Source organism: Carcharodon carcharias, chromosome 5 (genome assembly GCF_017639515.1).
Source record: "Carcharodon carcharias isolate sCarCar2 chromosome 5, sCarCar2.pri, whole genome shotgun sequence".
Lineage (NCBI taxonomy): Eukaryota > Metazoa > Chordata > Chondrichthyes > Lamniformes > Lamnidae > Carcharodon > Carcharodon carcharias.
The window spans coordinates 68,038,851-68,053,581 of record NC_054471.1 but is presented as its reverse complement, the minus strand read 5'-3'; the positions used below and the strand labels follow the sequence as shown (position 1 = coordinate 68,053,581).

The 14,731-nt window shown below is 46.2% G+C and overlaps 1 protein-coding gene across 8 annotated transcripts in view; it reads left to right on the top strand.

Moving 5' to 3' along the window:
* Positions 1–14,731, top strand: part of eya4 (EYA transcriptional coactivator and phosphatase 4) — a 467,229-nt gene that overhangs the window by 396,052 nt on the left and 56,446 nt on the right. For all 8 annotated transcript variants that reach the window (XM_041188541.1, XM_041188542.1, XM_041188548.1 and 5 more), the window contains one exon: positions 1,206–1,295. In XM_041188541.1, coding sequence (XP_041044475.1) covers positions 1,206–1,295 — 90 coding nt within the window. The remainder of the gene's footprint in view (positions 1–1,205; positions 1,296–14,731) is intronic.

The following is a 14,731-nucleotide window of genomic DNA, read 5'->3' as shown; positions in this document are numbered from 1 at the left end:
TTCAAACTTGCCACTTTAGGATTCATAAGTGGGTATATTCCTTGGTTTGCTTTATCTCTGTTCAATGCTTGGATTATATTAAATGTGTGGTTGAAATGCCAATAAACTGCTGGTTTCTCCCAGTTCACACCACAGAAAGTTCTTAATCTCACCATGTAAGAAAAATAATCAAAGGGCCACTCAAAAGTACCCCCCAGTATCTGATCATAAAGCAGTATTTTATAATAAAACAGTGAGGAAATTCAAGCACGTTGATTTTGCACACTTGATTAACTGAGCCCATCAGAGTGAAAAACATTCTGGAGGCATGCAGATTACCTTCAGATTGGCCAATATGTTGAGTGTGCATTCTAACATGGGAGTCAAGAGTTATGGTGAGCAGACAGGAGAGTGGAGCTAAGGCCACAATCAGATCAGCTATGATGTTATTGAATGGCGGAGCCGCAAATTAGGAGGTCATGCTATCGGTGGCATGCGCTCCATTGACTGGCCCAACCTCGCCCTGCCCGCCATGATTTAATGTGTGGCAGGGGTGACATTGGGTGGGCTACCCATCAGTTGAGGCTGATAAGTGGGCAATTAGTGCCTAACTAAGGGCCTCATCCCACCACTGCTCCAATTTAACAGGCGGCAGGAGAGGCCTGCGCCCAGCATGTAACCCTGCAGGCTACTGGTCAGTGAAAGGAGGGTGCCTCCTTCCCAGGCCCCCTGTGCCAATCAGAGGGCCCCCCCCAACCAGTTTTGCCTCTCTGTGTCCCTCCCCTCTCCCCCACCTTGCCCAACATGCCCTCCCACCCCACCTCACCGGGACCTGCCAACCTGCTCCCGACGAGATTGCTGACTTACCTAGATTTGGGAACATCCACGGTTCCTTTTCCTCACGGACTTCCTGCAATACTGGCAGTGGTCACCAATCCTAAGCTGCTGACCTCCAATTGGACGGCAGTTGTACGAGGCTGGACGTCTCCTGGAGACAGATTAAATACTAATTAAAGGACCGTTGCCCAAAAAATTAAAGTGGGGTGAGCCGGCCAATCAGAGGGAGGTGGGCTTGCTCCCAATATTTACTCTAGGGTGCAGGGAGACAGCATAAAAATCCAGCCCTATTTCATGTTTGTTATTTAAATAGACTGTGAAAACAATGGAGTAAGTGTTGGAATTTCCAATGCAGTATGCTGGTTCTGATGGATATGTTTGATTTACAGGATCCACCTATAGCTGTTACACTTGGACTTCGAATGGAAGAAATGATTTTCAATCTGGCTGATACACATTTATTTTTCAATGATCTAGAGGTACGGATATTTTATAGTCTACAGAAGAAATTAATTTGGCTTAGTATATCTAAAGGTTTGCAAAATATGTTTTCAGATTTATGGGAACCCTATCAAACTTCATGTTTAGTGATTTTCACAGGGGTAAGTAAAAGCCTATTGATGATTAGAGGACAAACACAAATTTTAAGTGTTCCTATCATATGTTTTCTGTTAATTATGTCAAACTCTGTTGTACTAGTTAATACAAACATCATTAAAATTAACCATAACATAAAGGCAAAATCATTCAAATTAAAGTTGTGCAGCATTCAAATGTTAAATTACTTCAATTATTCAGAGGAAATTCTTCATTTATTTGGAAGAAGAATGATTCTGTATTCCGTTTTGATGCGATAATTGATCCCTCAGATTTACATTGACTTGTCGGTTTATATGTGAATTTGTTTTAAACAAAATAAATAGAAAAGAAAAGGTTAAAAGCATTTTAAAGCCTGTGCCTGATAGCTCAGTTAGTTAAGCCCTTGATTTTCAGCCAGGTGGCCATTTGTTCAATTCCAATTTTGCCTGACACTCAAGCTTGTCCACTTGTTCGATGTGTTTTCCCAGTTCTTGGCCAGGGCACTTAATATTGCTTCTTGGAAGAAGGGCATTCCTCCTCAATAACAGTAGAAACTGATCAGAAGCTTAATCCACATCTTTCCCATTCTCTGCTCCAACAGCTCAGAAATTGATTAAAGAATGGCAACAAAGTTGTAAAACAAAGTGTAAGGAGTATATTTGAGAGATACATTTTTTTTCAGAGGAGGGAATGAGTAGTGCTTTTTAATGTTGAAAATGGCGGTATGGTGTGCACTGAATGTTTTGTACTTGAGAAATCCGGTGTCAGTTACACGTCAATCTTTTTCGACTAAGGTTAGGAGGGGGATTAAAGGTATTAATTATTCATATTGGGCAGTAGCTTCACTTAACCGCATACAGCATCACCCCTGTACACAAGTAAATAATGCATTCCACATATAATATGCAACAATGGAAATGAACAACTGTTGATGAAATGGTGATTGTAATGAAGTGAAAAGAACCACAGTAAAATAAATCATCTAAATTGCTCGGTGGCACAATCAGAAGCAATCAATGGTTTTAACTGAGTTTTAAGAATTAGTCAATATTGTTATGAAAGCAGGGCAGGGAAACTGGGAAAATGGTGAGCAATGGTATTGGAATCCTTATTTCATCAAATTAAATATAATCCTACCACAACGGTGTTAATTGCATTGAGAGATATTGAACGGAAAATGTAGGCTTCAGCTGTGGAAGGTTAAATGGAACATTATTATGGCAGATGAAGTAAATGCTTGAGCATTAAAGTATTAATAGTGATTTAAGTCTGAGTACAATATGAACCTACAGGCAATGCTACTTACATATGGCATGAGCATGGGAAATGTTATTCTGATAGCTTTAAAAATGTGCCTTTATTGTACAAATTTATGTTTTGTTATATATGAATTCGAATACCTTTTTTTAACTGATGGCATTTTAGAAAAAGTGTCTTTTTCATTCCTACTGTAGCTAATAGTGCCTACCAACATCTCTCACTTCATTGCAACCACCAATTCATCTACAGTTATTCATTTCCATGGTGCTTAATATATATGGAATGCATTATTTACTTGTGTACAGGGAATGCTGTACAGGGTTAAGTGAAGTGACAGCCTAATATGAGTATTTAACAGCTTTATTCCCCCTCCTAGCCTTAGTGGAAAAGGATATGTAACTGACACCAGATTTCTCAAGTACAAAACATAAAGACCACAAATTTTGACTCTGTGGCCAGAATTTTCCAGCCCCACTGGCATCAGGCGTAATGGCGGGCAGGGGGGTGGGGGGTGGTGGGGACAAGATGGCAAGAAGGCCAAAAATCGGTTTCATGCCGGAGTGAAAGCACAGCAGGATTATCCGATGGTGTCCGCCATGGTGGAACGCCAATCCCGCTGGAGGCTGGCGTGAACCTACTTTGCATCCTGCTAATGGGATGCAAAGTAAGGCCTGATCGGAATCATTCCCCCACACCAGATTTACCATTACGCCAGAGGGAAAACACGCCAGCATAGAACACATCTGAACAACTGTTACGCGCAGAAATCAGGACCTACCTATAGGGCCTTGCTCAGACCGCGGATATCCAAGGAGCAGAAGATGCTGGAACCATACAGCTACCGGACCGTGGAGGAACATGTGCATCGCATACTGGGCGGATTCTCGTGTACATGGTTCCGCCGTGAAGCAAATCATGGAAGATGGGAGGTCACCGTTGATGTCTGGGGTCTGCTCCGGAACATCATGGTCTTGGCCATGTGCTGCTACGGATGATCAGTGAGGCGGGGGGAGAGAAAGGTCCAGCTGAGAGAGGGAGAGGAAAGTGTGGGAGGGTGGTCGGTGGGAGAGGATGATTTAGGTTTGCCTGGGAGAGGAAGGTGTACTGGGTTGGGGATGGGGAGCAAAGGTTTCAGAGGGGTGAGGTTGGGACGAAGGTGTTGGATTGAAGGAAGGAGTATGGGGGGGAGGAGGGGGTAACGGGGGAGAATGTGGCAAGTGGGGGAGTTGGTGTAAGGGTGGAGAAAGGTGTAAGGAAAGGAGTGCGGAGGGGGTGAAGGAGTCCAGAGGGTGAAAAGGAGTCCGGCAAGGGTGGGGGGAAGGTGTCCAGAGGGAGGAGGGGGTAAGGTGAGGGAGAGATGTCCAGGTGGACGTGCAAGGCGGGGTCTATGGAGTCAATGACTGCCTCCTGTGGAGCGAAATTAGGGTGGGCGTGGTAGGAGGAAATGGTGAGAATAAGAGAGGGCAGAATGAGCTGGAAGGCTGGGAGGATGAGAGTGTATCAGTAGCGGTAGAAGGGACGCCGAGGGTGCATGGTGGAGACATGGAGGCAGACATGGACCCTGGAGGTAGGAAGGAGGAGGTTAGGGAGGTCAATGTAGATGGGAATGGGATTCTTGGGTAGGTAGGGAACCCGCGTGTTCACCTGGACATCCTGGAAAGAAAAGGGTTCGGATCGGTAGGTGACGTTGGGGGGTGAAAGGTGATGCCAGGATGGCCTACAGTGGTGGGGGAAAGGACATGGGTGACTGGGGAAGGGGAAAGAACGGGGGAGCTAATTAGAAACTTAACGACAACCATGGCTGTCAAAATCTCCTGTTGGACGGGCACAGGTTCTGCATGGGGATGCAATCAGTGGGTGAGCGGAGATGCAGGTCAGCTCAGATGGACAACTGAAAGAAAACCCCAGCAAGCAGCATTCAAAATGCTCAGGACAGTGAGATGAGTGTGAGGATGAAGGCTCCAATAGGCCATGCCACACACACACTTCTCCCTCCAGAATCACTCGTAATCCAGGTTGGTCCTGTTGCCTCTGATGACTGCAGCTGAACTGCTAGTGGCAGTGGATGGGGGACTGGGAGGATTCGCAAAGCCTGTTAATGAAGCTGAAAGACAACATTACACATTATTCACTGAAACTGAATATATTTCCAGATTATAAAAGGAAAAAAATTGTTCACCTGTACAACCACTTGTGTTTAGAATTTCTTAACTTTTCTAGGCCTACCACTTCTTCTAGGCACTGCCCTGACATCCGCAGCAAGAGTGGAGACAGCCTGTGCAATGGTTGGTCCTGTTGCCTCTGATGACTTCAGCATGGGTCCTCTGGAGAGCCAAGGCCTTGAGAGCCCTGGCTTGCTTTGGCTGTCCTCCTGTTGGCCACTGCTCCCTCTGCAGTGACAGAGGACGAGGTTGAAGAATCACGGGCAAAGAGGACTCGGAGGTAACTGGCAGCCTCTGAGATTCCTGAGTGGATGACCCAGGGGTGTCCTGCTGCTGCTCTGCTTCCCTCGGGTGCCTGAGGGCCCCAGCCTGAATCCTTGAGAGGAAGGAGCACCTGGAGAGACATCGAGGTGCCCCGTTTCCCTCTTGCATTGCCACTGCAGGAATTCACCCATGGATCCCGTGATGGAGTGCAGGTCTGCATGCACCTTCAAGTTCTGCTGGACCAGGGTCTCCATGGCGTCCACCATCCTTCCCATGGAGACCTCTACTTGCGTACATGTGGGCACCACTTCATCAGAGAGCAGGCAGGCACATTCCAGCCACTGATTACTGTTGAAAGCTTCCAACAGCTCTGCATGATGTTCCCCCGCCTTCTGCTGACACTCCACGATGAGTTGGAAGGCCAAATTCAGAGGCTTGTCATCTGACTTGGACCTCACAGATACGTCTTCCCCAGCAGTCTTCCGAGTACTTTCTGCCTCCTCCTGCTGCGAACATGTGCCCGTGCAATGATCACCAGATTGTGAACCTGAGCCTGCTCTAGATCTAGGTCTCACCGAGGTGTGTGTCTCGGTGCTGGTGGACGGTGTGTGTAAGCACTGTGACAGGTCATCCAGGCTTCTTATTTCCAGCTCCTCAATGGAGGAGGTGTCCTTCTGGCTGGAGGTGTGGACCTGGATGAAGCTGAGGTCCTCTTGGCTGAAGGTGAGGACCTGGATGGAGCTGAGGTCCTCCATGCTGCAGGTGGGGACCTGGATGGATCTGAGAGACTGACTGGCTGAGGGCATCAGTCGCTTGACAGAGCTCCCTGTCAACCAAAGTTGAGATGATTAGTGCATGTTAGCACAGTCCTCCTCTCACAGGGGAGAGAGCACTCACAGTTATGTTGAGAGATGGATGACGTGGTGCAGGATCCTCATGTGGGAGTTTGCCACCGACCTCATCAGCGCTGCACATCCTCACCAGTCAGCGTGATGGCATGCTCCTCAAAGTGATCTACTATGGTCTACTGTGGGCCACTCCACCCCCTGGTCTGGGACCTCTCCCTTCTGTTGTGAGCCAGCTTCTCCTGTTTTTAAACAGATGGAGAAAGTGTGAGCAGCACGGAACTGCATGGAATGTTTTTGTGATGAGTGGAGCCATGGATGGGAAGAGGATGCAATCTCCAGAGGATATGACCCTGATGCAGATGTGAAGGCGTGTGTGAGTTAATGCTGTTGTCCCTTGAAGTCTGAGATCCCTGTGGATTTGTGATGGGTTTGCGAGTGTGAGAGTTGAGAGCAATGAGGTGGTTGATTTACCTCGGCGAAACGGATGAGAGCATTCATCCCCTTCCTGCACTGGATGGCTGACCTCCCTGTACTCCAGTGGCACTGACCGCCACTGCCACCACCTTCCATTTGGTGACTGTGGTGGACCTCATGCAGCCAGAGCGAGAGTAGAGGAGTTCACAGTGGCCTTCCATTGTGTCCAGCAGGTGCCCCAGAGAGGTGTCACTAAATTTGGGGGCTACAGACTTCTTTGCTTTCAGGGCCATCTGTTGCCTGGAGCAGTCCTGGTCTGTAGACTGCGCACTGGTGCGCTTTAAATATGGCGCCAGGAATGAGGAAACACTGAGGTCATCGTGTTGGGGGGTGGGGGCAAATCTGAGCCTGCCCACCAGCAATTCGGCATGTTTATGGTTAATTGGCACATTCTGCCAATTTGGACCGCACAGGTCAGTTAATGATGGCTCCTCATCACGTGCGTTCAGCAACACAAAGGATACCCCATTGGCTATACTTAAAAGGTCAGCTGTCCAACTTGCAGGTGAGGTGCTTTTGACTTAATTCTGGTCTTGCAAAGTTTGTGGAAGTACTGTGTGTTGTGTTCTTGGAGGAGTTTTGATTTGTTATTCTGAAGGGAATGTTGATATATCGTGCCAGGGAGATCAGAGGGGTTTTCTGCCCTGTATGCAGAAAGGCTGCTAGAGTTATGGAAGCTATAATTTCAGTCCCCCTTGAGCTGCAACATGACAGGAGCACAGGCTGCAAAGAGGGAAAGCTGTACACAGATGGAGAAGGAGGAATGCTATCCACAAAAAGCCCTATCCAACAAAGATCTTAAGGGAGCATTTCTCCCACAGCCACCTTAGGCAAGAACAATAATGATGTATCTGCGAATCAGCAAGGTAGTGAACCACTTTCTTCATCAGAACCTACAGCTATTCAACAAGGGTGAAAACAGTGCTGCCATTGGCTAACAAGGTCACTGTCGCCCTCAAGTGTTAACTTTGTTCTTAAAATCTAATCTAGTCAGTAATTAGCAGTAACTGGAAAATACTGTTTAAGTAGACTAAGTTTCTTTCTTGCAGCTTAGACAAGGTAAGCATACTCTGCTGTGAGTGGGCTTGGCCTAAATAGCCAAGTGATTATGGTACTGGGTTTGTAACCCTAAGATCAAGAGTTCAAATCTCACAATGGCAAACTATGAAACAATGTAACTTCATCTGATAACAGATGGAAACATGTTTGTACTCGAAAGAGTTACATCTTCTTACTGCCCCGCTGAGGAATCCTGGCCGGCAAACTGGCAGGAACTGGAGACGAAAGTCACCGCTCGCCTGCGGCGCTGGACAGGACTGCTCTGAGTGCTATCTTACCGAGGTCGAGTTCTGGTCATAAACCAGCTGATCGCCACCATGTTGTGGTATCGGCTGGTCACTTTGACCCCTCCCCCAGACTTTGTCACAAGAATCCAGAGATTGTTAGTCGACTTCTTCTGGGACAAAAGATTGCACTGGGTCGCTGCCGAGGTTCTGAGTCTCCCGCTTAGGGAGGGTGGTCAGGCGCTAGTGTGCCTACGCACACAGGTGGCGACTTTCCGCCTTCAGACCCTGCAGCGATACCTCTTCGTCGAGCCTCCTCCTAGATGGTGTGCCCTGATGACGTATTTCTTCCGTCAGGTGCACGGCCTGAATTATGACGTGCAGCTCCTGTTTATAGAACAGCTGGGCCTCGGTGGCTCCTTGCAGGCGTTGCCCGTCTTTTACCAGGACCTGATCAAAGTCTGGAAAGTGGTTGCCTCGCGACGCAGCTCTCCCCCGTCAGGAGTAGTGGCTATCGTCAGAGAGCCGCTGCTCAGGAATCCGCCCCTCCGTCCTTTTCAATGGTTGGCGGAGAGGAGGGCTGTGGCCGGAGGGGTGACCAGGATCGGGGACGTGCTGGGTGGCGGAGGACTGGGCTGGATGCTCCCGCAGGAGTTGGCGCGACACACGTCTGTGAGTGTCCAGGTCGCAGCCGATGCCATCCAAGACCTGAGAACGGTCGTGCTCGGACCCGACGTTATTTTGGGTCTTGAGGTGGCCCAGGTGCGCGGTGGTCTTCCGTCTGAGCGTTCCCCTGTTCGGACGGAATTCCACATTGGCCCCAAGCCCCGAACCCTCCCTCGGGTGCTGGTGCCCCGCAATATGAGCTGCCTCGGGGACATGCCCTCTGTGCCTTTTGGCACGGCAAAGAGGGGCTTTTTGTACGGACTGCTGCTGCACACCTTCCATTTTCTTGCCCTTGTCCGCCACCCGGACACGCCCTGGCGTGCCTTGTTGCCGTCCGGCGGCGGAGGCCCCCGATGGGAGGCCCTCTACAGAGGTGTCCTCCCCCTTTCTATCGGGGACCTGGGTTGGAGGGTGTTGCATGCAGCAGTCCCTTATAATAAGAGGATGCATAGGTTCACGGACTCTCAGGACACGTGCCCTTTTTGCGGTCTTGTGGAGTCCGTGGACCATGTATACGTAGGGTGTTGTAGGCTGCATTCCCTTTTTAGTTATTTGAAAAACCTTTTATTGATGTTTTGTTTGCACTTCAGCCCCACGCTCCTGATCTATGGGCACCCGGTGCGGAAGGGGGTCGGGAAGGAGGAGGACCTCCTCGTGAACCTGCTCCTGGGCCTGGCCAAGTTGGCCATTAACAGGTCCAGGCAGCGGGCAATCGACGGGGGAGTCCCGCCCGATTGTTTGTCCCTCTTCCGTGGCTACGTTCGCTGCCGGATGTCCCTGGAGAAGGAGCACGCAGTGTCTGCTGGCACTCTCGAGGCCTTCCGTGCTCAGTGGGCACCGCGGGGACTGGGGTGTTTTGTTGACCCCTTTAATCACATTTTGATTTAAAGTTTGTAAGTTTCCTTTAAACTTTGTTCTTGGTTTTACAGCTGACCTGAATTAGGGGCTGTGCCTGATTTATCCCAATTTTGTTGATTTGGATTTCATTTAAAAGATTATCAAGAATTCAAATCTCACAATGGCAAACTATGAAACAATGTAACTTCATCTGAAACAGATGGAAATGGGTTTGTACTCGAAAGAGTTACTCTGCTGTGAGAGCTGAGTAGCTAATTAGCTAACTGGTTGAATCTGGATTCTCTAGCCTCAGTTCAGCAAGCTATAAGCTCAGGGTCCTTTAGTGTAGCTTGGCAAACGAGTGTAGCTGAGGAAACTGAGTACAAAGCTGAGAGTTCGGTGAAAGGATGGGTGGTAGGAGGGAGAACATGTTCCTTTCCTTTGCTTTCTCACCCTGTAGGAATTGGTTCTTACTTTACTACAGGGAAAGGAACTGTTTGGTGAGTATCTTGTAAGTGGTTAAGGTCTATTTTATTCCTGAGGTGGAAAATAGTATACAAATTAGTGATGAAGTTAATAAAATATATAAAAAAATCAACATAAATAAGTGAATAATATAATTAAGTAATTAATTAAAACACATTAAGGATGGCAGGACAGGTGATGTGTCAAGGCTGCAGCATGTGGGAGCTCCTGGACACCATTGTGATCTCCTGGACACCATTGTGATCCAGGGCAAACAAGTCTGCAGTGAGCGTTTGCAGCTCAAGGAACTTCGGCTCAGAGTCATTGAGCTGGAGGCTGAGCTGCAGGTTCTGTGACACATCAGGGAGGAGGAAAGTTAGCTGGATGCTTTGTACCAGGAGGCAGTCACACCACCTAGGATAGGATCTTTTGATTTGGATAGGAGGGTGTGACTATGAGTGAGGCAAGTATGGGGATCCAGAGGGCAGGAGTGTGGAGTGTGAACTTCTGCAATTGTCCAACAGGTTTGAAGTTCCCTCAGCTTGTTTGAATGAGAGTGGGAGCTGCAGGGTGGATGACCAAACTGACCATGGCACCGTGGTACAGGAAACCATTCAAGTGGGGGTGCAAAAAGGAATGTAGTGTAGTAGGGGACAGTATAATAAAGGGGGTTGACACTGTTCTCTGCAGCTAAGAGTGAGAATCCAGGTAGCTGTGTTGCCTGCCCAGTGCCAGGGTTTGGGACATCTGCTCAGGAGGAGAAGAACTTGCGGTGGGAGGGGGACGATCCAATTGTCGTGTTCCATGTAGGTACCAACAACATAGATAGAACTAGAAAAGAGTTTCTGCATGGAGAGTATGAGAAGCTAGGCACTAAGTTAAAAAGCAGAGCCTCAAAAATTACAATCTCTGGATTATTACCTGAGCTATGTGGAAATTGGCATGGGGACATAAAAGTAGAGAGATGAATATGTGGCTCAAAGACTGGTGTGGGAGAAGTGGGTTCCGGTTTGTGGAGCACTGGCACCAGTGCTGGAGAAAGCGGGGACTGTACCACTGGGACAGTCTACACCTGAACTGTGCTGGGACCAGTGTTCTTGTGAACGGTTTAATAAGGAAGTAGAGAGGGTTTTAAACTAAATAGTGGGGTGAGGGATCAAATGTGAAAAGATGTGTATATCAAAGAGTCGATACAAGGTAAGAGGGTATAATAGTAATATGGGAGATGAGGGTCAGAAAATAGAAGGAAGGGATAGAGAGAAAAAAAACTTAAGAATACGCCAACAATCAAGACTACAAAGATAACTAAAAGGCAAAACTAAATGCTCTGTATCTGAATATGCATAGCATTCATAACAAAGTAAACAAATTGATAGCACACATTGAAGTAAATAAATATGATCTAATAGCCATTACAGAGGTGTGGCTGCAGGATGACAAGAATTGGGTCCTGAATATTGAGGGGTATTTGACATTCAAGAAGAATAGGAAGCTAGGTAAAGATGGAAGGGTAGCACTTTTAATCAACGATGGCATTTGTGCAATTGTTAGAGGTGACCTTAGTTCAGGAGATGAGGATGTAGAATTGGTTTGGGTGGAAAGAAATCACCAGTGGGAATGATCTAAAGGCCCCCTATCAGTAATCACAATGTAGGACAAAGTGTACAAGAAAATTATTGGGTACATGTGATAAAGTGATGGCAATAACATGGGTGACTTTAATCTACAAATAAACTAGAAAAATCAGATTTGCAGTAGTAACCTGGATGAGGAGTTCATAGACTGCTTTCAAGATAGTTTCTTAGAACAACACATTCTGGAACCCCAACTAGAGAACAAGTTATAGACTTTCTGATGTAACTCTTTCAAGTACAAACACGTTTCCATCTGTTTCAGATGAAGTTACATTGTTTCATAGTTTGCCATTGTGAGATTTGAACTTTTGATAGTCTTTTAAATCTTTCGAGTACAAACCCGTTTCCATCTGTTTCAGATGAAGTTACATTGCTTCATAGTTTGCCATTGTGAGATTTGAACTCTTGATCTTGGGGTTACAAACCCAGTACCATAACCACTTGGCTATTTAGGCCAAGCTTAGAGAACAAGTTATATTGTGTATTGTGACAGGATTATTTAATTACCTCAGAGTAAAGGCACCCCTAGGTGGCAGCGACCACGGTATGATTAAATTTTACATCCAGTTTAAAAATACTAATTTTAGTCCCAAGATTAGTCTTAATATAAAGAACGACAGAGAATGACTAAAAGGTTAATCAGGAGAAAGAAATTAGAGTATGAGAGGAAGCTAGCTAGAAATGTAAAAATGGATAGCAAGAGTTTCTGCAGGTATTTAAAAAGGAAAAGAGTAAGTAAAGTGAGTTTTGGCCCTCGAGAAAGTGAGAATGGGAAGTTAGCAGTAGATAAAACAAAATGGAGGATGAAATGAACAAATATTTTGCTTCTGCCTTCACAAAGAAACACTCCAGTAATAGCTAAAAATCAGGAGGTGAAAGGGAGAGAGGAATGTGGTGAAATTACAATCACAAGGGGAGCGGCACTGAGCAAACTGATGGAGCTGCCAGCTGACAGGTCTCTAGGTCCAGATGGACTTCATCCTAGAGTTTTAAAAGAGGTGGCTAATGAGATAGTAGATGCGTTGGTGTTAATTTTCCAAAACTCATTAGACTTTGGGAAGGTTCCATCAGACTGGAAAGTAGCAAATATAAGGAGAGGGAGGCAGAAAACGGGAGACTTTAAACCAGTTAGCTTGATGTCTGTCATGGGGAAGGTGTTAGAATCGATCATTTAAAGAGGTTATAGCTGGGCACTTAGAAAAACTCAGGGTAATCGGGAAGCGTCAGCATGGTTTTGTGAAAAGGAAATCATGTTTAACCAATTTATTAGAGTCCTTTAAAGGAGTAAAATGCACTGTGGATAAAGGGGAGCCTGTAGATGTACTGCACTTGGATTTCCAGAAGGCATTTGATAAGGTGCGTCATCAAAAGTTATTGCAGAAAATAAAAGTTCATGTTGTAGGGGGTAACATATTTGCACGGATAGAAGATTGACTGGCTGGCAGAAAACAGAGAAAATGCATAAATGGGTCTTTGGCTGATTGGCAGGATGTGACGCGTGAAGTCCCACAGAGGTCTATGCTGGGGCCTCAACTTTTTACAATTTGCATCAATGACTTTGATGAGGGGAGTGAAGGCATGGTAGCTAAGTTTGCAGACGACACAAAGATAGTCAGGAAAGTATGTTGTGAGAAGACATAAGGAGTTTGCAGATGGATGTAGATAGGTGAGTGGGCAAAAATCTGGCAGATGGAGTATAATGTGGGAAAATCTGAAATTTTGACAGGAAAAATAAAAAAGAGTATTACTTAAATGCTCAGAATTCCGAGCTACAGAGGGATCTAGATGTTCTAGTGCAAGAGTCACAAAATGTTAGTATGCAGGTGCAGCACATAATCAAGAAGGCGAATGGAATGCTATCCTTTATTATGAGAGGGATTGAACATAAAAATAAGGGTGTTAAGTTTCAGTTATACAGGGCATTGGTGAGACAACATCTCGAATACTGTGTGCAGCTTTTGTCTCCTTATTTAAGGAAGGATGTAAATGTATGGGAGACGGTTCAAAGGAGGTTAACTAGATTAATACCCGGATTGAGCAGGTTGTCTTGTGAGGGTAAGTTGGACAGGCTGGGCTTGTTGCCACTGGAATTTAGAAGAGTGATGGGTGACTTGATTGAAGTATATAAGATCCCGAATGGTCCCAAAAAGGTGGACTTGGAAAGGATGTTTCCTCATGTGGGTGAGTCCAGGACTTCAGGGCATTGTTTTGAAATTAGGGGTTGCCCTTGTAGGACAGAGGTGAGGGGAATTTTTCTCACTGAGGGTTGCGCGGCTTTGGAACGCTGCCTCAGAACACAGTGGAAATGGGTGGTCAAATATTTTTAAGGCAGAGATAGATTCTTAAAAACAAAATACTGCAGATGTTGAAAATCTGAAATAAAAACAAAATGCTGGAAAATTCAGCAGGTCTGACAGCATACGTGGAGAGAGAAACAGAGTTAAGGTTTTGAGTCCATATGACTTCTTCAGAGCTGACGAGAAATAGATGTGTTGGATTTTATACTGTTTAAGGAGGGTGGAGCAGGTAAAGCAGGATAGAAAGTCAACACTAGATGGGGACAAAGAAGAGATTGACAAAGATGTCATGGACACAAGACAAAGGGAATGTTAATGGTAATGGTAAAGATGAAAGAATGTGCTGATAGTGCCAGTATTTACAGCATTTTCTGTAGATAGATTCTTGTTAGGCAAGGGAATCAAAGGCTATTGGGGAAAAATGGGAATGTGCAACTTGAAACATAAATAGATCAGCCATGATCTTATGAGTGGCGAAGCAGGCTCGAGGGGCCGAATCACCTACTTCTGCTCCTATTTCATACGTTCGTATGTAAGTTCTATGCAAGCAATCCTTTCACTGGGTAACAGAAGACATGGCCAACATTTCCCAATTCACTGTCCACCATTACATCAGGGTGATGACAGATGCCCTGAATGTCAGGACAAGGGACTTCATTGTCTTCTCACTTACCGATAGAAGCAGGATGAGCAGGCACATGGCATTGCCACGATACCAGGATTCCCAAAGCTGCAAGGAAGCATGAACTGTACATGTGCAGGTCACAGTATAAATGCGGAGTGGTAAAGGACCACAAGGACTAACACTCTGCCAGCGTGCTGTTGTGTGTGACCATGCCCAGATCATGATGTCATTGAATGCTGCTATCCCAGCAGCAGCCACAATACCTTCATTCTGAGGCAATCAGAGGTTCCTGTCATTTTTAGGTCATTATGAGGAACCAGAGGGAATGTGTTTGGAGACAAGGGATACTTTTCTTTTAATTCATTCATGGGATGTGGGTTTCGCTGGCTGGGCCAGCATTTATTGCTCATCCCTAGTTGCCTTGAGAAGGTGGTGGTGAGCTGCCCTCTTGAACTGCTGCAGTCCATGTGGTGTAGGTACACCTGCAGTGCTGTTACGAAGGGAGTTCCAGGATTTTGACC